We start from the raw sequence: 26,277 nt of genomic DNA, 5'->3' as shown, positions 1-26,277 counted from the left end.
GCTGTCCTCACCTGGGACAGCAGTCTAGATAGGTGAAAATAAATAGAAAGTATTTTCTGTTCTTTTTGCAAGCAGCATTCTTTGGCTGCTGGGGTTAACTGGCCAGGATGAGTTGAAGAGTGGTCTTTGTTAAACCCTGGTCAGTACTGCAGAACTCTTGCTGTCTTTGCTGCAGTTTGCAATACTGGGCTTCCTGAATGGGCTGTGCCAGGAGGGTGTGTGCCCCATGTGGTACCACATGAAGTAATAGCAGTTACTGTTTATCATAAGCATGGAATTAATTTATGGACTTCTGGAGGGACTGGGACATTATCACTTCCATCTGAGGACCACAGAGGACATTTGAATAAATAAGATAGATTCAGGGGTCTTCTGCAGGTAAGAGCTTAGAAAACTGAAAGCAAGATTTTTTTTTTTCATTTTGGCAGTACTTTTATAATTAATTTGGTTTGAATGATAGACATAACTATGGAATGGAGACTGCAAGGTTCTTCTTAAAAAACAACCTAGCAAACCACACAAAACTGTCAAGTTTTGTAGGGATGAGAGACAAAAGCTTCTCATTTGTTAAAGCCCACATTAAAAATATTGCAGATGCCAGTTGAGAATGAGGGTGAAATTGTTTTCTTTATGATTTGGTCTTCAACTTTTTATTGATATCACCTATTTACTTGTAATATTTACACACAAGAATCAGACTTTTGATATCTGTGTCTTTTGCCTGGCTGTTAGGCAGTTGAGCAGCTGAACATAAAACCAAAGAGCTACAGGGATCTCCTGACAGATGAGCCCTTCACCCGGCAAGACATCGTCACGCTGCAGGTGAACTTTCTCTCTGTGACACCTTGTCCCACACAGGGTTTTGTTTTGCAGAGGGTGAAATGCTGCTGTCTACACTGTTCTAGCAGGAAACTAGAGTAGCTGAACAGAGAAACTTCACTGTATTTTCTTTGTTATCAGATGAGCCACAAAGGTTCCATGTGACACAATCTGGATGAGTAGTAACATGGTCTGTGGTATCCAAAGAAACAATGTTTAGAATCTAAAGTATTTAAACTTTTAGACATGGTACATTAAGACTGAAGTGGATTGTCCATCTTACTCTTCCAAAGGTGTATACAAGAGTCAAAGGTTCAGAAAAGTATTTTCCATAGAATGTTTCTCTAAATGTAGAGTAAGGCAGCAGGAGGACTTTCTCTAATTGCTTGTTTGGAATGTTTTGCTTCTTAGTAGATACCAATGTTGGTTCTTTGCTGATTTTAAGAAAATCAAAACCTAAATTAAAAGAGCATTGTGAATTTTACAGTGTAAAAGATAGTTATTGACAGATGAACTTTAGTATCAAAGGATCTAAAACTTTTGTTTAAAGGTAGGTGCTTTGAAGCTTGCATAATTTCAAAACAGGGGGAAAAGATTTCTGGATCATTATTATTGAAATCATGAGTTAGTATGCATCTCATGAACACTTAATTGCCACTAGCCAAGACCAATATTGTCTAATTCAAATAGAAGAATATTTTTCATTTATGTCTGAATTTAAATAAAGTGTAACCCTTCTTCCCTACTCCCCAGTGCTTAACAGCATGTTTTAAAATATTTTTCCTCTGTTCCTTTGGGCTTGTTGGTGTTCAAGCTAATGCAACAAAGCAAAATGTTTTTATTCCAATGGATGCAAAAAATACAGCTTTTTTTCTGATTGAAAGCTCCCAACAGAATGTTATTTCTGTGTAACTGCATGGTTGCTAATGGATTTGGAAAAGTAAAAAAAGAGAAGTGTCTAAAAATGTGTCTGTGCACCCGTATGGAAAACCAAGTTATTTTGAACAAACAATTGAAATGTGCAGTCACTAAAAAATATTTTGGTATGTTTTGTAGGGTTGGAATTGGATGTATGTATAAAGAGTGTGTTCTTGTTACTTGCCTAGCTTTGATTTTTCACAGCTGCTGTAGTGCTCTAAATCTCAAAGTGCAACATCTAAAAATGTAGTCATTCCCTATGTGAGTTTTTATCAGTATTTTTCATCTTCATTCTTGACACGCTGAGTTTCTGTCTTGCTTGAAGGAATATGTCTAATATGAAACTAAGTAGAGTCTGATAGTTGTGCAGTCCAAGGTCACAGCCACACATGCCCTGCACCTCTCCCACCTCCATTTAGGGTGGCATTCATAATGTGTGAGATTTGATCCTCTTTAGTAAACAGTTCATTGTGGATTGGTGTTAACTTCTGCAGTGTACAGCCTTGTGCTATACTCTTCTTAAAGAAGTTTAGAAATAGCAAAGACACCCCCATCTTGGGATTGGACTTCAAGAGATTTGACCATTTGAATGCTGTTGACCAGATAAAGTTTGACCTTTTGCTAGATCAGTTTATAAATATTTTTTCCAGTATTATTTATAACAGTCTGAAATGGCTTTAGGCTGTTGAAGGACAAGTCAGAGCCATTGACTGCACTGCACAACACCCACTGCAAACTTGCATGTTGAGCTTGATTTCTCCTATTCAAATTCTGCCCTACCCTGACTTTGTTGAGGCCAGGATTCAACCTGAAGTGCCATGACTAGCCTGGGTTTTAGAATTGCTTAAGTAGATGTGGTAGAGAAATGAGTTGTTATTTTCTCACAGTGTTTTCATCGTATAAATTATTGAAAGACAGACCCATGTCTCCTCTGTGAGCTCTCTTGTTGACAACACTGCAGGCGGCGTGGTGGCTTCAGGCTTCACACTGCCAAGCTCCACCACCTGTGGCTCTGTTTCTTAGCCAGAGTTCATGACTGCAATCTGTTGTGTTTCGGAGCTCTACCCCAGTTCCTCCTTCTCTTAAAAACCTTTCAGTTCTGTGTTGAAATTTATCACTTTGTTGTTTTCTCATTCCCCCATGTAAATTGAGTGCTGTGGTATCCAAGAGAGCTGGAATTGAGACTGAGTTGGTATCACTGACCCTGCTGTTTGGCAAAAAAGTAGATATAAAGGAAGTTGCTATAAAAAACATTCTTTGCTTTGCAAATAACAGCTGAATAGGGCTGTCTGTAATAGCTGTGTTTAGCAATAAAAAATAGAATTTCCAGAGGCTGACCCTGAATGTCCTAGGAAACAGAGGGGGTACCTGTGTTTGGTAGTGAAATACAATGTGCTAAGTGGAAAATATGAATGGTGTATGTTTACAGATTATTTGTATGATCACATTTTTCCTTATTGATTCATAAAGGACAATCCTACGTCTGCGTGGATTTTACCAGAATAGTAATTGACCTCAAACTTGGCTTCTCTCTCCTAACATATACAAGTAAAAGCAAAACAAGAAAGATTTGCTCTTTTCAGAGGAGGCAGAATTGCATAATATGCTTTTCCTGTTCTTGGTGCTAAACATTATTCAAATACAAGTCATAATCCGCCCTGTTATCTTTTCTGCTAAGCACCATCTCATCTGGTTGCTTTGAATTTAGTAGCAGTTATTTATGTGCTATTTACTTGTTAAAAAGGACAACTTTTTTTTTTAATTCGAAACTAAAAAAAGCAGAATCACAACTTCAGTTGTTAATAATACTGTGTTAGGTCTATGGTGTGCTTCTCTTTGTAAAGGAATCTGCAGTGCTTCCTACACGTAGCCCATATACAGAAATTACTTTTTCCCCTGTTGAAGTGCAAATGTCCTGGGGTGGAGCATGGCAGTTTTTCATCAGCATATGGCCATATTATCCAGCCAGTCAGAGCAGGAGGTAAAGAGTAATACCATATCCTGGTGTGCAAGATACATTAGCAGTGCTGGAATGGGGCTATTCAGGTGGAAGATGTCATGGATTCTAGTTTAGGATTTTGCTGATGATGACAGAAATGCACATGACATTATTCCATATGATACCCTCCCTAGATACAGCACTCCTGGTATGACTGGGCTTTTAGACTGTAGCTCTTTACACTGAAGTTTAAATTTTCTTGTCTTAGCTTTGTGATCTTGCTACAAATTCAAATCAAGTTTTCCATCTTCTGCAGTGCAGGTCTTATATTTTTCCAAGTTTCTCGGTCCATATAATTATTTCAGATATTTTTTCTCCCAGTAGTACTGGTTCATGTCTCTTTTAAATGGGATTTGCTGTTGTATTTTGTCTATGTTGCTCAACTTTAAACTCACTTATATTCTTTTCCTTGATGATGATCAGCTCAGCCTAACTCAGCATCCCTTGAAATGTCATGAGTGTGTTCCAGCTGACAGACAACCAGAGTACTGTAAGATTAATTAGTTACTCTTAATGGGTAAGGTAGGATGTAAAGCACTTGAAGATCTGGGGGACAGGGTGTCTGTAATGGAAAGGCTGATATTGTTGATACTTGTTTGCAGTGTTCTTACCTCCCTCTTCTGCTTGCCATTCTGCTACATTGCTGTTCACCATTTCAGTTGGTTTCACCATTTGAATTGGTTTCACCATTTTGCAGTTGGTTTCAAGGTAGGATTGAGCACAGCTTTTGAAATAATAATGCATTAGACCTCAATGCAGATCTAGGTAATTCTTCCAGTCCTATGTTTTATGAGTTTTCAGCTAGTGTTAATTCTAAATCTTTAACCTAATTTGAGATTATCTTCAAAGTAAAATTTTGGGGAATTTACTGCTAGATTTCAATGTCTACTGTCAAATCTTTATGACAAAATCTGGTATAAATTATTATTAATTAGTGTGAATATAAATTCCATGTGTGTTTCGATCCCATATTATGCAAATTATTCTTTGTGTAATGATGTGGAACTTAATGGCAAGCACATAAATACCTGTCTTCTGAATTCCCCCTTATAAGACCAGGCAGGCTGAAGCAAGTGTCTGCTCCAGACTCTCAAGCTAGAGAGTGAGCAGGGTCAGGTAGTGCTTTGCTGGACACAATGGTGGACTTCCCATCCCAGCAAGTGTGAGAGGTCCTGAGGAGAGCAAAGTAAGAGTGCTGAAATACCCAGCTTTCACATCCCATTTGATAGCATCCTGTCAATTTGTCATCCTCCACTGTGGCTCCGTTCACAAACAAGAGACAAACTTCAGTTTGTGAGGTTACAGCAGATATATTCCTGCTCTAGAAACTCATCAAAGCTATTGCTGAGCGGTGTGCTGGCAGGGGATTTAATGAGAAATGTGGCTGTGCTCAGTGGCAGTGCTGCAGGTGACGCAGAGGCACAGGTAGGAGTTCCTCCTTGCCTAAGGAATTGCAATAAAGCCCCTGCCCTGCTGTGCTAGGGGTAGCAGGCACAGTGCTCTGGTGGCAGCCTGCAGAGAGCCTTCCCTGGTAGATGCAGGCTAACAAATGCATTTTTGCACTGTAGAAATGGAGGGGGGAAGAGAAGAAAACACCAGGTCTGGGTAAATGCTAACAGGTTTGCTGCTGTTAAAGGGAAAAAAAGCCTCATAGTGATATGTGCTTCCTTCTGTTGGTTTTATTGTTTCTGTAGAACCTAATCAGCTGTGGACAAGACATGGCTCCCAACAAGCTGTTCAACACCGCTGACATTTGTGGCAGGAAGCACAGCTAATGAGCAGAACTGGAGGTAGCTGAGCTGCACACTGTTAATTGATATTTCACTCCTCAGCTATTCCTCATTTGCTCTTTGTGTGACAGAAGGTCAGAGCAGATTTCCTCACGGTTGTGGGTGAGGTCTCTGTGAGGGAGGATCCTGCACCAATGGAGGTGCAGAGTAGAGGGTAAAGAAGTGGGACATGATCAACTTACGAGGCTGACAGTCCTGAGCATAATAAGGGATGCAGCATGGTCAACCCAATGGTGAGAGAAATCAGGACTCAGAGAAATCACACAGTCTAAACCTGCTGGTTTTAACCTGCTTTTTGGGGCTTCTATGTGGTGCAAAAGATAACAGAGTTCAAGCTGTTTCCCAAAGTAGGTAAAACCAGAAAATAACTGGAAAAAAACAAGTGGAATAAAACTTGTGATAACCTGTTTTCAGTGCTCAGCTTTCAGGAAAACATGAGATTTCATGCACTTTCAGGAAAATATGAGATTTTTTAATAGTGATGATAGTTAGCAACCCTTTGAAGTCTATATCTGTGATAGTAATTTGCTAAACTTAAGTTTATGGTTTGTAACCTTAACAAGAAAGACCCTGAGACTGCCAGCCATGGTGTTTCATGTACATATTTTTAAGCATGCTAAGACAAACAAAAGTAGGCCATGGTTCATCTTCCTTTCTTGTTCTTGTGCCCTTACACTGAACTTATTTCTTTAGGTCTTTGGGCTCCAGGCCTTAATCCTAACAGGACTGGGAACATCCCCATGAGTCCAGCCTTTCTCTGACCAAGAGAGGCAATTAACTCATTAGAGCTTGAGGCTTTGACAATGTGAGTGTGTCTGTCTGCCAATCTCTGTGGCATCTCGTTTGGACTGCTCTGATTCTGTGCCCAGTAACTGTCATGGATGCAGTGAGAGGAGCTTGGCAGGCTAATTATTAATGTTTAGACAGTTTTCTTCCTGAAGTGCTATGTCTACAGACTTTCAAACTTAGAAAATTTTCATAGCCTTACCTTTAAAAAATGTATATCTCGTGTTGTAGGACTCAGTACCACCAGTAAGGAAATGGTTTGTGTCTTCTGCAGCACAGGTTGGACTAGTCAGTTGTGTTTCTCCTCTTGGGGCCAGGTAAAAGCAATTGGTATCTTGTGTTTGGCTTAGTATTCACTGCAGTACTTTCACAGTGTGCTAATTCTGATTCACACTAATTCCAATCAAACTAATTCTAATTGAAAACTTCTCTTAGTATATCAAGATGCTGTATTTTAGAGGGAGGAATGAACATGTCCTAGGTATCCTGTACAAGATGACACTCAGATTTCAATTTGAGGAGCTATTTTTGAGGGGCTGTTCCACTGACAGGGGGAAATCTCTTTTGGGGTAGGAGTGTGGGTTGTCCCCCTTCTCGAAGTGTGGTGAGACTCTTGCTTTGCAGAATCAGGAATAGAAGGGACAGCACTGTGAACCAAACCTTTGTCAAGGTTTCCATTGGAACAGATGGCCCACGTGGCTGTGATGGAAGGACCTCATACAGAGGACCTGGGTCACAGTTCTGGGGTTTGGAGTTCAGATCTCCCAGAGGGCAGATGGACAGCTGGGCTGCAAGGAGAGGGAGCTGCCCTGTGGCCTCTGCTGTCCTTCACATGATAATAGATGCACTGCCAAAGAGGGGGCTGGTGGTGATTTGGAGAGCCCTGAGAAATCCCCTGCAAGGAAAGAGGCTGGGAACATTTTGCTGGAGTTGCTCAATGCCTGTGATTAGGCTGGTTAAGCCACACAGGTGTTTGAATGGACTGTGGCTGTTAAAGAGTGTGAACTAATCTGATTTGTGGTACCCTGAGCACAAGCCCCTGGATTTTATAAGGCACTGGCAGTTGTGATGTCCTTTATTTATTTTTAAACAATCAATAAGTCAATAAATGAAGACACTTTATTTAGAGGAACATCATGAAGGTGTTTTCTGTTTTTTCTGTTTCATTTTTACTGCTGCCTTCCCTCCTGTCCATGAACAATTGGTTTCAGGGATCAGTCTTGCCCTTCAGCTTTGCCATGCACTGCAGACATGGATTGCTATAAATCTATGATCTCTATTAATATTAATACACAGATATTTTTTCCCTTTCCTGAAAGAGTAAGTAATCCTTCCTCCCTTCACCTTTTGGGGTAGTACATTTATGTGCAGAGCAGTGATTGCAGTCTTGGAAAGCTGCAGCTCATGACTGCTGCAGAGTATTTCAGAGTGAAAACGTCTTGTGAAAACACACCAAGTTCTTTCTCCAGACTTTCTCTGTGCATCTTGTTGACTGTCAGAAAGCAGGGCTCAAAATCATCTCTATTCACATATATAAATATGTATGTAAGGTAATAAACAGTAAATACACCTGAGTGCTGGTGTCAGAGGAAATAAAAATGGTTAAAAAACAGATCCAAATTTCCCGGTTTTTAGTAGTTTTATTCAAAGATTGCCTGTTTCTAAAGCAAAATCCTAAAGAGGTAATATTTTGGGGCAGTTTTTTTGTCTGAATGAAGCTCTATTGGAGGGCTATAGTGGGACAGGAAACAATAGAAAATCGTTATCTGGTGATTAGGAAAGGGGACAGCAGAAAGCCAGGAGGTCCCAATAAAGTGCAGAATCACACAGCTTGATTTCATAAATGTGTTTTGGTTTTACTGCCAGCAATAAAACTAAAAATGCACTCTCTGGTAGAAGCATACCATTTCAGGGATGAATGAAAGGCATAATTAAATAGTTTTATAAATTATGGAGCTAGCAGTTCTGCTTGTATTCAGCATTACTTCTGACAGAGATGAAATTGTCAAACTTTTTATAAACTGTGGTGGTCTGAGAAGCTTTATTAAATTTTTTTGGATAATATATTTAATACTATTCATGTTAGGTCATAGTTTTTTGCATAATATGTTGCATTATTTTTATCCTGAACCAGAAACTATTGCATATTATTTTGTTAGTTTGGTATTTTAAAGTTTGAATTGTCTTCTGTAAGATAGACTTTCCATTAGTGACTGGGTGTCCTGGGCTGATGTTTTGACCTTTCTGTGCTGCAGAGGAGCTTGAGGAGAAAGCCTTGAAGTCATTGTAAGGAGAGGATTAAAGACTGTTTAATAATAGTTTGAAGTAACCTAGGTCACCAGTAGGCATTCCTTGTCCCACTCTCTCTAACAAAAGGTCAGAGTTCTGCAGAAAGTTGCCTAGAGATAGCATAAAGGATCACAGTTAATGGAGTGTGTGTTTTTGCTCTTTTCCTCCAGTGGTCACTAAATTGAATTTTCATAACAGTTTTTTCCTTTTTTTTCATCATTTTTAAACATAGTTCTGTAAGCACTAGTAAAAAAAACAACTGTCAACCCAGTTCTTACTGCAGAGACTTGCTCTGAGGTTTTATTTGTATTTTGAGATGCATTGCAAAAGTTCACAGAGTATGTGCAAATCAGGCCTAGGATTATAAATAGCTGATGTGCTTTTGCATAGATCTTAGACCAAAGCTCAGAACAAAGGAAAGAACCAGGGGATTGCATTGTTCTTGCTTCTCTAGGATAGGGGAGACTCAGCTGAGTTCTGCTAGTAACTTCTGTAGGTGATAAATGTGTAATATTAAGTTTGGAACTGAATTCCAGATCCCTAAGGAGTCTGCTGTGAACTGACTCATGGCTGATGTTGGTTGGGGTTGATTGCTTCATATTTTTTTCGTCTTTCTGTGGTTTGGGGAGTATGGAAGTTATTCTGTCTCTCCCTGTTTATTTATTATGGTGTCTGCCCTTCAGTCTTGTCTGTTGCTTGGAATATGTGCCTACCAAGGTCCTCGATATTAGTTTTTAAAATTATTTTTATTTTCAGGATCCAACAAACCTGGATAAGTTCAATGTCTCAAACTTCTTTCATGTTAAGAACAACATAAAAGTAATTGATCCAGGTAAGGATGAATTGAAGGTGGGCTGAGAAAACACAAACATGGAGAATCTGAAGATGATTCTGTGGAATTGACTCAGTTTTCTGGAAGGACATCTCTCAGTGGTTAGCTTCTTGTGCTCATATCTGGGTTTTGGGTTTTTTTAACCTACTGTTGTGCAAGCAAGCATCTCTTTCTATTTACCCAATCAGAATAAGTGAGTGTTATCTCAGATATGAAATATCTAATATCCAGCAAATAATAAGCACACCAAGACAGAGGACAAGTGAAATTTGTAAAAATTAAATATTAAAGTATTAACTAAATCAAATTCCACAGTCCAGCAACCTCCTCCCCATACTGTCACATTAAATATCTGATCCTGAGATTTTTGTATCACAGGCCTGGCCATTCAGTGAGGAGATGAAGGACAGAAGTTTATATTGTGTCCAACTGTATTTTGTCTTTATTATTCTATAAAAATTTTACAAGACTTGAATGGACTTAGATGATTTCTAGTGGTTTCAAATAAATTGTCATGATAGTTGGCTTGGTTATTTTTTCTTGTACATCATATTGGCATTTATTGTGCTGTATTTTAGGTTACACTGTCAATAGTGTTATGCATTGCTATTTGTCACTGTGTCTGGAGGAATATAGATAGTTGCTAGACCTTTTTATTTTAAAAAAAAGTAGCATTAATAGCTGGAAAATTTTTGTGTAATTAGCTATGTAATAAACTGAAGGAGAACAAAATACAACATTTCTTTTAATTCTGAATGATTTAACTTTGTCTTACCTAGATGAAGAAAAAGCAAAATTAGATCCATCTTACTATTTGAAAAATACAAATACAGAGACCCGAGAGACTTTGCTGGAGCTTTATAAGGAATTCAAAGGTGATGATATTTTAGCAGCTACTATGAAGGCTCCTGAAAAGAAGAAGGTGGATAAGCTGAATGCAGTAAGTTGACTTAATTTGTAGTTTGGTACTGATTGACTTCTTCAAGAATGGTAATAGTTGTTTTTCTTCTGAGAGGCCGTACTGCAGTATAAACAAACACTGCTCCTTCTGTTTCCTCTCACACAGAAATTTGTCATAGATGAGAAGATGAGAATCATATCAGGATTCCTTAGACATGCATAGTATGTGTCAGTGAGTTTCTATTTGTTAAATCATTGCAAATGAACCTAAACATTTGAGAACTGAATCACAATGAGAAGGAAGAATCCTTATGATGTGGTTAAATATGTGTTGGCAGAAACTTTTTCCCAGGTTATAATCTCTCACTTTGAGTTTGTTTATCATTGCTTCCTGCGTTTATTGGCAGAGAGAGCACACCTTAGGGGGAGTGCAAGTGAATAATTTCTGGTGTGGACAAATACATAAATCATCCACAGCTGCTCCTCCATTTTCTTTTTCCACTGGAATGCAGGGTTTAGTGGAATATTTTAAAGGATGTTCTTCCAGGTGCATGTTCATGGTTGTCAAGAGAAACAATCCATCTGCATCTAGATTTCCTACATCAAAGGCTGTTTCAAATGGGCAAGAGAGAGTATTCTCCTGAATTTAATAATTCTGGGATGTGTGTGCCTACTTGCTTTGATTACACTTACATGAAAACGAACAGCAGGGCAGCATACAGCTTTTAATGAGAGGGCTTAGAGACAGATTAGGGAGTGTATGTGACCAAGGAGTAGATCACAAATGCCCTCTTTTTTGGGACATTGTAGTGTTAAAGTAAATAAATTTTTAAAAAAGTAAGGAGAAGAAAAAAGAGGGCAGAGATAAGGATGAGCTCTACGCGTGTTGGGGAGTTGGATTGTCAGCTTATGACATGGGTGGGCATAGCTGTAAACTTGCTTAGAATGCAGTGAAACCTTAGGGAATGAGCAATGACCTGGCTGGACTCTTTACAGACATTTCCCTGGAACTGCTAAACATCTCTGGGTTTGTTAGATCTTTGTAATTTACTACAAAATCCGTGTGTGACATTAACATTTCCCTTCTGCAGAATTACAGAGCTCAAAATAGACCTTGGGAAGCATGGGACAGTGCCTCTGCACACAGCAGGGCCAGCTGTAGGAGGGGCTGGTTTGCTCTCCCCTACAGTATCTCTGTGGTTCACTGGATTTTCCTTCCTCTCAGCAGCACTGGAGACTTTTACAGGTGTCTTGGCAGAAGTACTCCTTGCCTATCTGTACCCATGGACATACAAAGAAATGGTGATAATAGAATCTCTGCACAGTGATGTATTAAACTGCACTGGAAGCATTAAGCCCCTTTGGCTCAGTGCATGAGCAGCCTTAACTACAGTTTCATCAGAGCAAATGTGGGCAACAGATGGAGAATTATCACTGCACTGGGTATTTGTTTCCTTCAGTAGGAGCTAGAGCAGAAAGTCTGCCTTCAGAAGGATGGCATTTGTGTGTTTCTGATGCTTATATAGTATCTTTGGTAGATAAATTCTAAGATCTAATGTCCTTTTCTCTTGCTTTTTTCTCTGCAAACAGGCTCACTATTCCACTGGAGCTGTAAGTGCTTCCTTCACCTCCACTGCAATGGTGCCTGAAACCACCCATGAAGCAGGTACCAGAACTACCTACCTGCAAACCATTTATTTATTCCTGAGTTTCAAAGTGTGCTCCTTAGCACACATACATTTCTGAGGACTGAAAGAATGCATTGGTAATTGGTCAGTGCTGATGCCATGGAAATGTATTCTCTGACCAGATATATCCTTACTTTAGAGTGGGGTTGTTCTGAAAATACTGGAACAATTATAATCAAGCTTTGGCTTTGAATGACAGTTACTTCTTTTAAACCAAAATTAATGAGACATTTTATGTGGCCAGGGATGACAAATTGACATATCCGCTTTTCTAAGTTAGGAATGAAATGTAATCTCTCCTCAGATACCATACAAAACCTTTCCCCCCTTTTGGCCTACCCCAGTATTAGTTAGGACAGCAGCAAATGTTGTGATAGTAACTTTTAGTTTACTGCTTTTCACACAAAAATACGTTTTAATACAATAAAGTTTTCCTTTTATTCTCCAACCTAAACACAAATGTGTAAGATTTATTTAGTTTGGATATTGTTTAAATAGCTGAGTCATTATTTCCAGTTGAGAAAGTTAAGCAACTTAAATTTAGATAGCAAATACTTAGGCAAAGATTGAATGCATTGCTAGAACTATGTTTACTAAGTTCAGTTCCTTTACTTGGTAAGTTACAGTGATTTGAAGGTGACTGAGTACAGAAAATATCTGACTAACTGGACATTTTGACAAAATGGGAATGGAAACATCATAGATTGATCTTTTGGTTTGACTTACCAGTAATGTCCCCAGTAACAGCTTCAGTTGTTTTCAGAACTGGGTAGGTCTCTGTATGTCAGCAGTTTGTGGTTGACTGATGACTGCCTGCTTGGCTTCCAGGACTGACAAGAAACAATTTGGGTTCAAAGTAATGTTTGTGGTTGGTAGACATTGCCTGAAAATTACAGTTTGTAATACCGAATGCTTCTGGGATTTCAAATATACATTATTAGGTTGGTTCTCAAAGAGTTGGTGGTTTACTGTAATGGAAAGTGTTTTGCACAGAGATTAATGCAAGGTTATCATAGATGAATTGCAGAGTAGGATCCCTCAAGACCCAGTACCATAGGAGAGGAGGTCAGACGGTAGGTTCTATGAATGGTTTACTGATGATTTCTAAGGAACAATGAGCAAGCTTACAGAGAGCTAATTACTGTCTTTTGCTTTGATGTAGCTGCTATTGAAGAAGATGTTGTGAGATACCAGTATGTGAAGAAGAAGGGATATGTGCGACTTCACACTAATAAAGGAGACCTCAACTTGGAGCTGCACTGTGACATGGTACTGTGCCCCATAAGATGAATTTCTGTAGATAACAACCAGAATTTCAGCTGGCAGTGGAAATGTGTGTGTGTGTGTATGTGTGTATATATATATATATATATAAATTAGCTAACTATATATATTTACACTATATATGTAATGTTCTCTGTGAGTCCCATCGTTTTAGTGGACTACCTACAAAATGCCAAGGTACCTGTTTAGAGCTGCACAGGATCAGGATTAATGACCCAAAAAAATGACCAGGAAGGAAGACAGCAAAGAGAAGGCAGAGCACGGTGAAAAGGGAATAATCCAAGGTTGCACAGCAGCTTACTGACAGAACCAGGAAAAGAACCTCACTGAAACCAGGAGCAGTCTGTCAGTCTGAGTCCATGTAGTTAAGATCCCCAGAAATGGTTAGATTTGTTTCTAAAGCCTAAGCTTTATAGAACAAACCTAAATGAAAACCTTAGAATATGTTTTTACTTCCTGTTGTTCCAATTCTTAAAGTTCAAGATTTCAAGCACCTTCCCTTTGCCATTGAGAGAAGTTGATTTTAAAGAACTACAGGATGGAGTTTTTTATAGTCTATACAATCTGCTTCTGGGGGTAATCAGTGGCTCTTAAAATAATAAACATGGAAAGACTTCTGATAGATTAATGAGTTGTGGCTACAGTGATGTATCAGACGTCACTACTTGAGTAGTGTGTTTGCTTATTTATTTGTACAGCCACTTCTATAAAAGGAAAACGGTTTTCAAAGCTTTGATGGTTTACTGAGATTTTTGTCTCAGGATATTGTAGGCCTGAAAATCAGTATTTTAGAAAGCTGAAGGATGTGAATAGGGGTTTAAATGGTAAAACTTCTGTTTCTTGTGAGCCTCACAAAGCATAAAGGCAGTGGTGCTGGTTAGGAGCTGGGTGCCTGGTGTGAGATCCAGATGTGCTGGGAGAATGCATCCATTTTTGTGTGCAAGGAAGAAAAAGGAGCAAACAGCATAAGTCTTCTGGCTTTCCCTTCTCTTCCTTTCTCTCACATGAGTAAGAAGCAAGATATGTGTAAACATCTCAAGCTGATCTATGCAAACAGCATGAGAATCTCCACAGCAGTGTGTCGTGTTAGTAATTCTGTAGGTCTCTGTTATCCCTACAGGTGTTTTCCATGCTATGAAATAGTAACACTGTAATAAGGCAAAAAGCAGAGGATGTGAGTACAGCAATATTTAGGGGAAGCAGCAGAACAAGCAGATTGCATTGAATCATTTGTTTTGCCATATGTTCTCAAACTGGCTCCTGGCTAAAGCAGGCTGACTGCAGCTATTCTTATCAGCGTGGGCTTTTTGGCCACATGTGTGACCAGTGTCACTCAGTCCTGAGAACCCAGGCTCAATTGCTCATTATAAACTTCCTGTATGATATCCATTATGTTTCCTTTTTTTCCAGATGAATTCATATTCATCCACCTTTCACACACAAAGCTTCTTCATGTACACCCTGGAAATGTGTGCAGTTTTATACAGCCAGCTCCAGTGCTGGCCTCCAGCCATCTGTTCCTTCGTGTCGATTAAATCTGTGTGAATTTAGCAGACCTTTGGCACTGCAGAGAGGAAGAAGATATATATTTAGAATAAATAAGAAAAGCTTGCTGCTGTAGGGAGGTTTTCACAACATCCACCTTAGGTCATCATCCTAGGTCTGTGAAATCAGCTCTTTCCAGAGGCACTTGTTTTTCTCCCTTTACTAAATAAGGAGTTTGTGCTTCTAACTTTGGTTTTCCTGAATCACAGTGAGGTCAGCTCAGTGCAGACAGAGCAAACAACTTGCAAACATATAGCACATACATAGGTCACAGACATATACACAAATCAGCTACAGTGAGTGTGTTGAGACTGCAAAGATCAAAAAAATCTAAGTATTGTTAACCACTTCCATTTCATCCTGCTTGTGAATATGTGTAGCAATAGTCTTAATTAATCATATGCCAAGTTTTTATCAGCTTTTCTGCCTTATCCAGTGCACAGGCTGGACCATTCCTGGAAGCTGTTTGGAGCTGGTTTATATACAGAATTTGGTTTTCCTGTCAAAGTGTATAGTGTGGGCAAGGTCCTTGAATGCAGTCAGGGGGAACAGGTTTGTACCATAATGCTCTCTCAAATTAAACTGCACAGGGTGTTTTTAATTGCTGAGGGATATCCTGTGCATATCATTATGGAAGCCACCCTGGCAGTGATCATAATTTCACAGTAGTGCAAATATATGATTGTGAAATGTTTAAGGAAGCTTGAGGATGAAGTTGCTAGATAAATATGACAGATAAATACCTGTGTCCGGAGGTAGGATTTGCAACTTTTAAATTACATTTTAAAATAGCCTTATGGTTTAGGTTTCAATACATACTTTGAGGTGAAATGTCCTCACTAAAATAGAGAGCAGCAAGTGCCATACTTGCTCCCTTAGATGAGTCTTCAATTGGATTTTCATGCCTCTTGTCTGTTTTTAAGCAGAATGTTCTTGCAGTTGTGCTGTCTGCCCTGCTTCTGAAATCTGCCCAGTCTCTATTGCCTTTAACACTCTCCTTGGGTGCTCACTCCCTGTCCCTTCACAACTCTTTCCTTTCTTTCCTATTTTTTTGTGAGCTATTTGCCAGTATGAATTGTTTGTAGCTCAGTCTATATGTGCATGTGGAAACCTTTGTTTAAAAATAAATATAGGGTTCTTCATATACTGGTACTTTAAGGTGCCAGTCAATAAGATTGATGGTGATGAAATTCTTCCTAGCACCAAAAACCTAATGAAGAAATGTTTTGTATTGATCCAGGGCAGGAAATCAGTGTTGCAGTGTGATTGAAGTCATCAGTTACTTTGTGACAAGATTCAGAAAGAGCATGAAATAGGGCTAGAATCCAGATAATTTCAGTGTTTGAAATCACTTCTTCAGAGCACCAGAAAACTTCACTCAGGTTCTAGAAGGATGGTGAATGGTTTCAATCACTGACATGAAAAAAGGCAATAAAGAGACTTTGAAAGATAAGCTGGATCTTTGTCCCACCCTTTTGAATTTGTGCCTCAGATGAGCAAAGGTACTGTTGTTCTCTCTTGGGATCCTAGCAGTGTACCTACTGCATTTCTTGGTCATTTGTTTTTCTCCCAATCCTCCTATTCAGATACAGTTGGTTCCTCCTGATGGGGAACCAATCAGATGGCCATTTGTAGGGATGTTTTCCAGGAAGCTGAGTTCAGCTGCACATAGGAAATATTTGTTGTATAAACTAATTGGATAAAAATTTACAAAAATTCTACTTGCCAGAAGTAACTGTGGCAAGTACAGAAGATTTAACAACATCCAACAAGTGTTATTCTTTCAATTCTAGTCCCATGCATGTCAAACACATAAATTCTGAAGAAATAACTGATGAAAGGCAATGAATATCACTGAATTTCTTGTACTTTATTTATTGTGATTTTTCTGGTCTCCTCAAGTTCTTCTAGCTGCTTTAATCAAGTTGCTGCTGGGAACAACTGCATATTATCCATGTGAATTCTGCTGCATTAGTCACTATAGTGATGGAGTTTTACCTTGTAGGTGGTGGAACAGCCGTTTTTAAATACATATATATATACATATAAATAAATATGTAAATGCAGTGCTCCAGAGGACCCTGTCAAAATGATGAACACATGGTTTGATGTTCTGTCTCCCTTCTCTGCTGGGTGAGTCCTCTGCCTACAAGTGGTCACTGGGGTGATGATCTGGTGGTTCAGCACATGCCAAGAGCTGTAATCAAATACTAATCTGTAGCTGCCTTGGCAGGTTTTATAAATTCATTCTCTCTCTCAGGTTTAGTACTTTAATATTTAAGGGCAAGATGGCAAAACAAAGAAGAATGTGAGATGGATTTCAAAGCTCCATCTGACACTCCACAAATGCTTTTTGAGGTTTTAGGGCCTGGCAAACCCTGCTTAATGACGATGTCTTGGCATAGCTTTCCAAAGAAGCTGTTACTCTACAAACATTGATGTTTTAATCTTTTTAGGCCCTCTGACCTGTTAAATATGCCTGTGATCTATAAATGTGTAATCCAGCCCCTGTTCTTTGAAATCATCTCTCCTTTTGTGTGAGGGACTGTTCTGAAGATCAGAAGCCTGTAAACTTCTTATCCATTTCCAATGGCAAAGAAGTGAGTTACTGAAAAAAATCCTTTGACCTCCTGGCATGATGAGGTTCTCCAGTCTTCCTGAATCTCTCATTTTCTTTCTAATTTAAACCTTTATTCTACTTGCTTTCTGTCAACAGATATTGGCACTGTCTGGGAAATAACTGGCTGATGTTTTACCAGTATTTGTTCATTTGGTAATAAAATTGGAGGTATGAAATACAGTGGTCTTGGCATGGTTGTAATGGCTTATTTATTATTTTTTCATCAAAATAGGCCATTATAGGAAGAGCTGCAACTCTCAACTTTGAGAGTTCTTGTAAACAGAAACTAAGAACAAACAAAGCTGTGTTTTTCCAGTAGAAGAGCTGGATATGTTTTTAAAAAATGTTTGTTAGAGAGGATGTTGTTACTTCTTGGTGTGTTTTTTCCTCCAAGTGGTACAATAGCAGACAGATCTATTGCTCTTTGAGGCTGAGAGTAGGATGGCTCTGCACAGCCATCTTGATGAACAGGACACTTCTAGGTTGTTCTCAGTGATTGGAAGCTGATATTTTAATAGTTTTAACTTTGGTGGCATTACACCCTGTCCTGGTTTAACTCCAGTCAGTGACTAATCCCCACACAGCCACTCACTCACTTCCTGACCCGTGGGTTGGGGGAGAGGATCAGAAAAGGAGAAAACTTGTGGGGAGAGGTAAAGGCAGTTTAACAGGTAAAGCAAGAGCTGCACACACAAGCAGAGCAAAATAAGGAATTAATTCACCACTTCTTCCCAAGGGCAAGCAGGTGTTCAGCCATCCCCAGGAAAGCTGAGCTCCATCACCATAATGTTTACTTGGGAAGACAAACATCATCCTTTTGAATGTCCCCCCTTCCTCCTTATTCCCACAGCTTTATATGCTGAGCCACCTCTCCATGAATGTGTCCCTGCTGCCCTGGGCTGTCTGTGTGTTTTCCTGTCAGCCTTTGGCACTGAGTAATTGGTGGAAAGGCATTTTGCACATTTGGACCCTTTCTGCCTTCCCAGCTGCCCTGGCAAGCTGGATCTGGGAAGGGAATTGATGGTTATTGGATCGTGCCCCTTATTTCTGACATTTGCAGACATGAGGTGCAGCCATCCCATGCCAGCTGTGTCTGCCACTGAGTGATCCCAAACCCAAGGATGAGGTGGGTGTTTTGGAGTTACACAGCTGCTGCTCTTCATCTTTCTCTGACGTGTTTCTTGTTTGTACCTTGGCTGCTCTGATGAGAGCAGGGTGACCTTGGGAGGCTGACAGCTACCAGAGCTTCTCTGTCTAGTGTGGAAATTGTTACAGGTTGCATCTTCTGAAAAGGTGGAATTTATGTGCAGGCAGCTGCAGATGGATGAAATGCCAGGGAGCTGCCACGGGACCTGCCTTACTCCAAGTTTTAAGCTGCTGGAGGTTGCTTGAGCAATTAAAGTTGCATCCTCATTTAGACTGTACCCACTTTTGCTGTCCTGCTTACCAGTCCATCCTCATCAGCAACCAGCCCTGCACTGTGCTCTCTGACAAGCTCCTTAACCCTTGTGTGATGACAAATTTGGAGGGGGCAGTGAGGTGGGGAGAGGATTGCTTTCTTTTCTACCACTGCAGTAAATGTAAGTTGGAGGAAAAGTAGTAGCTGTGGCTGACTCTGCCTCTGGAGAACTAGTAGTTAACAATGACAAATTAGATGAGTGAATTAGATGCCTTGTTTAATTGGAGTGTGCTCAGCTAAACTGATTGATTGTCCCTGTGTTTGCAAGAATGTGAGAACTAAAACTGAAGTGTGTCATCTTTTTACTGGCATCTTGTCTAAGCTGAGCATCTTGCTTAGACTTCAGAAAAGTTTTCGGTATCATCATGAACGTCAATGTCGTGGAAGAAATGCCTTTTAAAAGTGAAATTTAGCTATCTGCTGAAGTCTTTGCTAAATAGCTGATTAAATTACAGTGAGTTTCTGAGTACTGAGAATGCATTAATTCTGCTCTTTGTTCTAAGCAAACTTGGAGGCTTTGAGGTAGCAAAATAGGCAAATGTTTGCTATCAAGTCAGCAATCTATTTCCCAAGGCATAGTTAGCTTGTTCTGATTCTTTTTTATTATCAGTAGGAGTCTGGCTGAGTGTTTTACCCCACAGTGCCCCAATGCTTTCATGTCTCCCAGTGCTCACTCTCTGGAACTGTGCTCTTCTGATCACAGATCACAAATTGCCTGAACACGTTTGCTCATGGTATAACCAGTTGAGAATTGTGTCCCTTAGGTGAACTGTGGCTTTCTTGAACTGAACCACCACAGGCAGCTGTTGTTTGCCACCATCACCTGTCACTGGCTCAGTCCCTCTCTCACACTGGGGAACTGTTAGCAGGAAAGTGGAGCTGGCAGGGAGTGGTGTTTAGGTCTGGAGTAAATGTTTCTCCAGAGGGAAATGTCATGGGCTTCCCACAGTGAAATTCTTCCCATGCTCTTGCAGAGGGCTTTGTGATGTTTTGGGTTTTCTTGTCCCTCTTCCTGTGAAACAAAGGGAATGTGCTCATAGTTCATTGGTGCAAAGTGAAATGGGGTGGTTTAAATGGCCTTCCAGAACAGTATTGGACACTGAAACATTTACATATTTCTTTCCATGGCTTGGAGGAGGGAACAGACACTTGCACCTGAATCACCAGGTGGTGATTCCTGAAATTGTACTATTACATTTAGCTCTGACTAAGCCCCAAATAATGCCAAGCTTTTATTGCTGAATTCTCTTCTGTGTGATGGGTAGGCTGAGTACTACAGATTGAAATGTAGGGGGGAAACTGAGTTCAGACCTTACCAAATCACCTTGTTATGGGCTCACACATTAGAAGAGTTGCTGAATGAACAATTACAAGATAAAAAATGCTCTGTGTAAAAGTACATAAATGGATTAAAGCAAAGCAAAATCCACCTTGCATTTTAAAGGAGATCTATGTTAAGAAAATGGAAAGCTTCGTTTGAAGCTTCAGAAATTTCTGTCACTAGTTCATGCCTCTTAGTAGCAGAATTCTGGCATTTGTGTGATAAGATGAAGGCTGTGGAATGCAATTTTAATTTGAGAGGAATGAGCTTTTCATTATTTCCTGCTTTGAAACATAGGGTTAATGAGCATATAGCAAGGCTCTGTAGTTTAGTGCCACTACTACGGTTCATCCAATTTAGAGAGAAAAAAGAAATAAAAGGGAAGTGGAATTAGCACAAGAAAATTATACAGATGTGCGAATGACAGCTTCTGAATGCTTAGTGTGAAATTTCCCTTCAAGGTTCATGCACATCCTCAAGGGATGGAGCATTTTGAAATGATTAGCTCTTCACATAGTAAAGCCTTTTTCCTTGCAGTCATGGCAACAACTCAGGAGCTCTTCCCTCTTTTCCCATCTCCCGCACCTTGGCAACAGGAGTGCTGCAGGTTTTCATCTCCTCCTGTTTGGCTCTTCGCTGCCCAGTAGAGATTCTGAGTTAAGGTAACTTTTGCAAATGTAATGAACCATTGTGACTAATGAGAAAGGACAGCTGCAGACTGGGAAATCAGATAGGGACCTGGCTTGGTTGGTCCCACCCTTCAGGTTTCGGGATGCAGCAGGAGAGATGAATTTTGCCTGGCATGGAGCCACCCTTGCTGATCAAAATGGAAACTGAAATTGGCTCGAATAAAATCTGCATTTATCCTAGGAGTTTGTAGTAGGCACTCAGGGTTTTTTTTGTTTTGCTTTGGCTTTCTAAATTGTATATTCCTTTCTTCTGTGTTCTCTGAGTATAATGATTTCACAGTCTCCTTTCACTGCTGTTTTTGCAGGGTCATTCTTTGTAGCAATCTCTCATTAACTCTGAAATTTGTCTGGGCATAGTAACTGGTAGAGTGCTGGTGTTTCCACACTACTAAGTGTGTTAGCTAAATGGAGGCTTAAACCTACTTAGAAAACCATTGGGCTGTGGCCCCATTAAATATGTATATCTGTGAGCCAAGCAAAGCATTTGTGGCATCTTCTGGGATAAGTACTCTTCTGGATTCCTGTCTCAAAGCATTTATTAAAATTTTACTGCTTGTCTTGGGTGTGAATTTTCAGCAGTTGAAAGACAGTTATCTGGCATCTACAAAATAAATAGGGAGCACAGTTGGAGCAGGTGACTCATTTTTGGTATAAATAAATTTTTTCTTCTTCCTATTTGTCATTTGGAAAGAGAAGTGTCTTTAGCTGAAGGACATCATAGAGACACTGCATTCACTTACGTGGTCCCAACTTGACCTAAGAAAAGGATGATTTCTCAGGGCTCTCCTACCACACTCTTTGGTTAGAAAAGCCTTCCACAGTTTTTAAATTTTCCTTTTTAGGATTGTCACTGCATCATTCTGAGAAGATATTGCAGTAGATTTGAAACCATGTTTTCTGTCGGTGGATTTCAGATCAGGTTAACATGGTTACATTTTTCCCTAGACTTCCTTACATTTAGGTCTAAGTCAGTCAGTAGAATAAAATAATTTAAGTCATTTCCTGCTTAATGTAAAAGGGATAAAGAGGGAAAAATTAGCTGTTGCTGTTGTGGCCAGTTGAAGACAAAACCAGCCAGAACTAAAAAGAGAGCCTGGAGCGCACAGTCAGTGGTGAGAGAACAAGAGAGCAGCGTTACCTCCTGCCTTTCCAGGTGCCTCCACCATCCCCTCCTCCTTCAGAAATGGTGTGAGGCAAGGGCTGTGCAGGAAGTTTCTGAAGGAGACAGCATTGCATTCAGAGAATGGGAGTCTGACATCTGCCACAAGATCTTATAGCAAATAACAAAGTCAGGTTTGTTTATATGTATTTATATGTCATCAGTCTTTGTAGTTGGAACAAAGACTTCAAAGACTGGCCTTGTTTGTGTGGTCAGTACAGAACACAACTTCATTACTGAGGATCTGCACCTTCCCCGTAAACCTCGAGCCTTTTTCTCCTGCTTTGGACATGATGCTGCTTTAAAAAATCCCTGAAATGTGCTTGGCAGTGTGAGATTTGGCAAGAACATTAACTGCTTTGAATAAATCAGATAATCTGAGCCAGATATTCTAGATTTACTGCATTACTGAAACTGGGGTTTATTACTGATTGAATGCAAACCTCCTTATTTGTGTCTACTAAAAAGCACTATAAAAGGTAGTGGTAATGTTGCTAAGGAACTGTTTACCTGCCAAATGTATCTCTGTGATGCATGAGGTGACCATGGGAACCAATTTGGTGGCAATTATTTAAAGAAAACCTTGCAGTGAAATGACTATTGCATGTATACTAAATATTTCTGAAGTTGCATTTAAAAAGCTTATTTCTGGGAATGGGTATAATAGCTAGAAATCCATTTAGAGAGGAGGGTCAGCACAGGTCCTGCATAAAAAATACATTACTAGAGCCAGTTTTTTTGATGTATATTTTACAAATCGTGTTTTGAAAATAAATAGGAAATCTGTTTTGGGTTATCAGCTTTGTGCAAATTTAAGATTATTTGGTGGCCATTCCTAGGGGACTCAGTCTTTTGCCTGGTTTCATTTTTTGTGAAAAATTAATTACAGGTTGCTGTATTCCCCCTCGAGAACTTATTAACTATGTCTCTCTCTCCAAAGAGTGCTTGGCTCTCATGACATAAAGTGCCTTGGGCTAAAAGCTGCTGATTCCATTTCTGATTCATAAAGAAATTTTTAAACTTATTTTTATCCTTACTGACATTTTCCACAAGTAATAACTAATAGCAAAACACTAGGATCAATGCTGTTATAATATTGTCTTATAAAGGAAACCTGTGCTCCACAAGTGATTCCTCAGGGGTTGAATTTTACTAGAAAGATGAAGTACAAAGATTTATTTTAAAGCATATATGTTGAATTCAAAGGAAAAAAAAAAATCACATTTACCATAAACATGGAAACTGTAGGAGAACCTCCTGTTGCTTGATATAATTGTATGGAATATAGTTATAGAGTTATGAGTTGCCCTCAGGATGCCACCAAAGTACAAGTCTTGATGACATTGTACCATAAAGCCATTATGGTACCTTTACCATTTAACTCAGTAATGAATTCTGTAGGAAATCTCAAATAATGGCTGGTGTAAGATTAGAATTTGCTAATTTTTTCACTTGTGGCCCAGGTGACAACTGTCATCTGAGGAGAGTAATAAAGAAGGAATCAATATAGAGAATTTATAATGACAGGTTAAGTTTGTTTGGAAAATTAAGAGACATTTCAGTGTAAATAAAGAGGGGTGAGAATGTTTGTCTTTCAAATGAGAAAATACAGAAGTCTGAAGTTCTTTAGGGTTATGGATGAATACTTGTATGGACTGGCTTTTCAAGAGATAGAGATTATTTAATCCTTAAATTATTATAATCAGGCTGGCCATGGTGGTTTTTTTGCTTTTAAGTCACTTCAGGTTGCATGGCTCAGTCTCTGTCTCTCAGCAGCTCCCAGACCAAGAGAGATGTCACAGCAGTGCAAAGAGAATTGGTGCCTTTCACAAAGACAGGTCTTGTGTGTGCTCACTTACAGCCCCTGCAGCTCATGCTGGGCCTTCACTTGCCAGCACATCCAGCAATAAGGGTATTTTTAAGGCCTGTAAGAACTCAGTTAGATGTATTCTTTTGTAAAACTGAAATAGATTTATGCACATAATCCACAGTGGAGTTGGAAAACATGTCCAAGTATAGAAAACAGGCTGTTTCTGTACTTGTGTTTGTATGTCTGAAGGTATTTTAGTATTGCAGAGAAGAGAACCCATACAATTACAGTGGAAGGATGATTAGGTGGAAAGTAAAGTTTTTCAGAAGGAACTGTTTGAATATCATGACTCATAAATTTACTAAATTACTTTAATTTGCACTGTACAAGTGAATTAGAAGTTGGCAATATATTTAGCATATTTTTATTTTATTTAGAGCTTTGAAAACAATTTGGTTTTTTAATTTTTCCTGTGTTCCAGTGACTTGGGTCAGTCCCATTGTTACTTCCAAGTGGTAAAGAGGACCAAATGCTTCTCTCCCAGTTAGCTTCAATGTGCTCACTTTGAAATAGTGGAGCAGAGAAGTCAGGTTCTTTCTTACTCTGGTAAATTACCATTTTTCAGTGCTAGAAACCCCCTTTGGAACAGGATTGTGATGCACTGCTGGAACTCAGTTACTTGCAAGTCTCTGAGCTTACCTGTGTTCACCATCAAGATGTCAACTGGGAACTCCTGTTATCTGAGCTAATGTTCAACACTTCTTAGTGCTAATTGGAAGGTCTGGGTTTAATTTATTTACCACAGTGTGTGTCTCTCCAGTGTACCTTAAAAGGAGGTATATTGCAGGCTTTTTCCTGTAGACAGAGCCCCCATCCTCTTCGAGTCCTGCATGTTTGTTTCTTTGTAAGGCACAAGTGAGAAGTGATTCTTGTAACCACTGTCATGATTGTTTAAAGGTTGTGCTTAATTAAAACTCCCTGTTGTCTTTCAGACACCCCGAACGTGTGAAAACTTCATCAAATTGTGCAAGAAGAACTATTACGATGGAACAATTTTCCACCGATCAATTCGGAATTTTGTGGTGAGTATTAAAAAACTCCTGTGTAATGCACAATAGATGATGTACTCAAAATATCCCATATATTTAACTTCTCTCAGGTTTAGGTGGTTCCATGCATGACAACTTGCAATAGTGGTGTATTAAATGTACCATCAGAAGGAGGGTTGTCCTAACCTATGCCATGTGTATTTATGGGTGGTGCTAACAATTGTCTCTGACTAACATTGTCACTCAGAACATCACTGCATTTGCTGACATTCCAGACAAAGCCTTGAAGAGTCATTGCCTTGGCTTTTGTTATCTTCCCCAAGATGTAGGTGGGTGGTTAATGAACAGAAGGAGAGAGAGGGAAATGCTAATTTGGATAAGTAATACTGTGGCCTATTGAAATCTCATTCAGATGAAACTTTAGCAAGCATCTGAATTTCTGTTTCAGGTTGTGGTACTTGGATATTATCAGGTTACCCTTTCCTAGTGTGCTCCAGCACTGGGTGCCCAGGCTTTCTTGTAAAGGAGTTAAAGAGCACTTTGTGTTCCTGAACTGTGTCTTTGGTAGTCAAAAATCTTTATTTACAGAGTTACAGTCCAGGCAGCTTAGGATATTGTAGCTGTAACTTCCTTTCAGAAGAATGAACAACCTGATCCTGAAGGCAGAGCACATCTCACAAAAAACATCACTGGATGTTACATTCTGTCCTGTCATTCTACAAAAAGCTTTTTTTCTTTTGACAGCACTGTGTATCTCAGTTCATAGTTAAGCTCACAACTAAAATTGTGCTTTTGTGCTATTACTTTGAAACTGATCATGTCACGCTCCCTCCACTGGGATTAAAGCATGGAATACTGTTTCTGTAGATCCTGCATGTACAGTAATTAATACATTGTTTTGTTACTCAAAATTAGTTTCACATGAGGATTTTTCCTGCTGGAGGTAGTGAGTGGGATACAGATTCAGATACAAAAAATATTCCATATTGCCCCTTTTCTTGCCTTCCCATCATGTGGAGGATTGGTAGCAAAATGTAAAGCCTTTTCAGTTCCAAAAGCAGTGTATCATCAGTTCAAAAGCAGGTTCTGATTCAGCACATAATAAAAAGAATGATCTGGTTAACCCATTTGAGATTAGTTATTTTCTCTATTTACCCATAAAAGACCTATTATTTTTATGAAACTGCCATTCTGCTTATGGATAAGCAATGTCAGGAATGACAGCCAGCTGATAGTAAGCTCCAAATAAGAAGTAATGCTTTCCTTGTTGCTGACTTGTCAACATGACACAATATAGAAGGCATAAAATAGAGCACAATT

The 26,277-nt window shown here is 39.4% G+C and overlaps 1 protein-coding gene across 1 annotated transcript in view; it reads left to right on the top strand.

The window, feature by feature from the left end:
- PPIL2 (peptidylprolyl isomerase like 2) overlaps window positions 1–26,277 on the top strand; it is a 68,409-nt gene that overhangs the window by 17,836 nt on the left and 24,296 nt on the right. The window contains exons 8-13 of the mRNA XM_059863233.1: window positions 733–822; window positions 9,358–9,433; window positions 10,213–10,373; window positions 11,924–11,999; window positions 13,184–13,290; window positions 24,901–24,990. Of these exons, the coding sequence (XP_059719216.1) occupies window positions 733–822; window positions 9,358–9,433; window positions 10,213–10,373; window positions 11,924–11,999; window positions 13,184–13,290; window positions 24,901–24,990 (600 nt within the window). The remainder of the gene's footprint in view (window positions 1–732; window positions 823–9,357; window positions 9,434–10,212; window positions 10,374–11,923; window positions 12,000–13,183; window positions 13,291–24,900; window positions 24,991–26,277) is intronic.

Source organism: Haemorhous mexicanus, chromosome 19, assembly GCF_027477595.1.
Source record: "Haemorhous mexicanus isolate bHaeMex1 chromosome 19, bHaeMex1.pri, whole genome shotgun sequence".
In the NCBI taxonomy this organism is placed as follows: Eukaryota; Metazoa; Chordata; class Aves; order Passeriformes; family Fringillidae; genus Haemorhous; species Haemorhous mexicanus.
The sequence above is the reverse complement of the archived record's forward strand: the minus strand, read 5'-3'. Positions and strand labels throughout refer to the sequence as shown.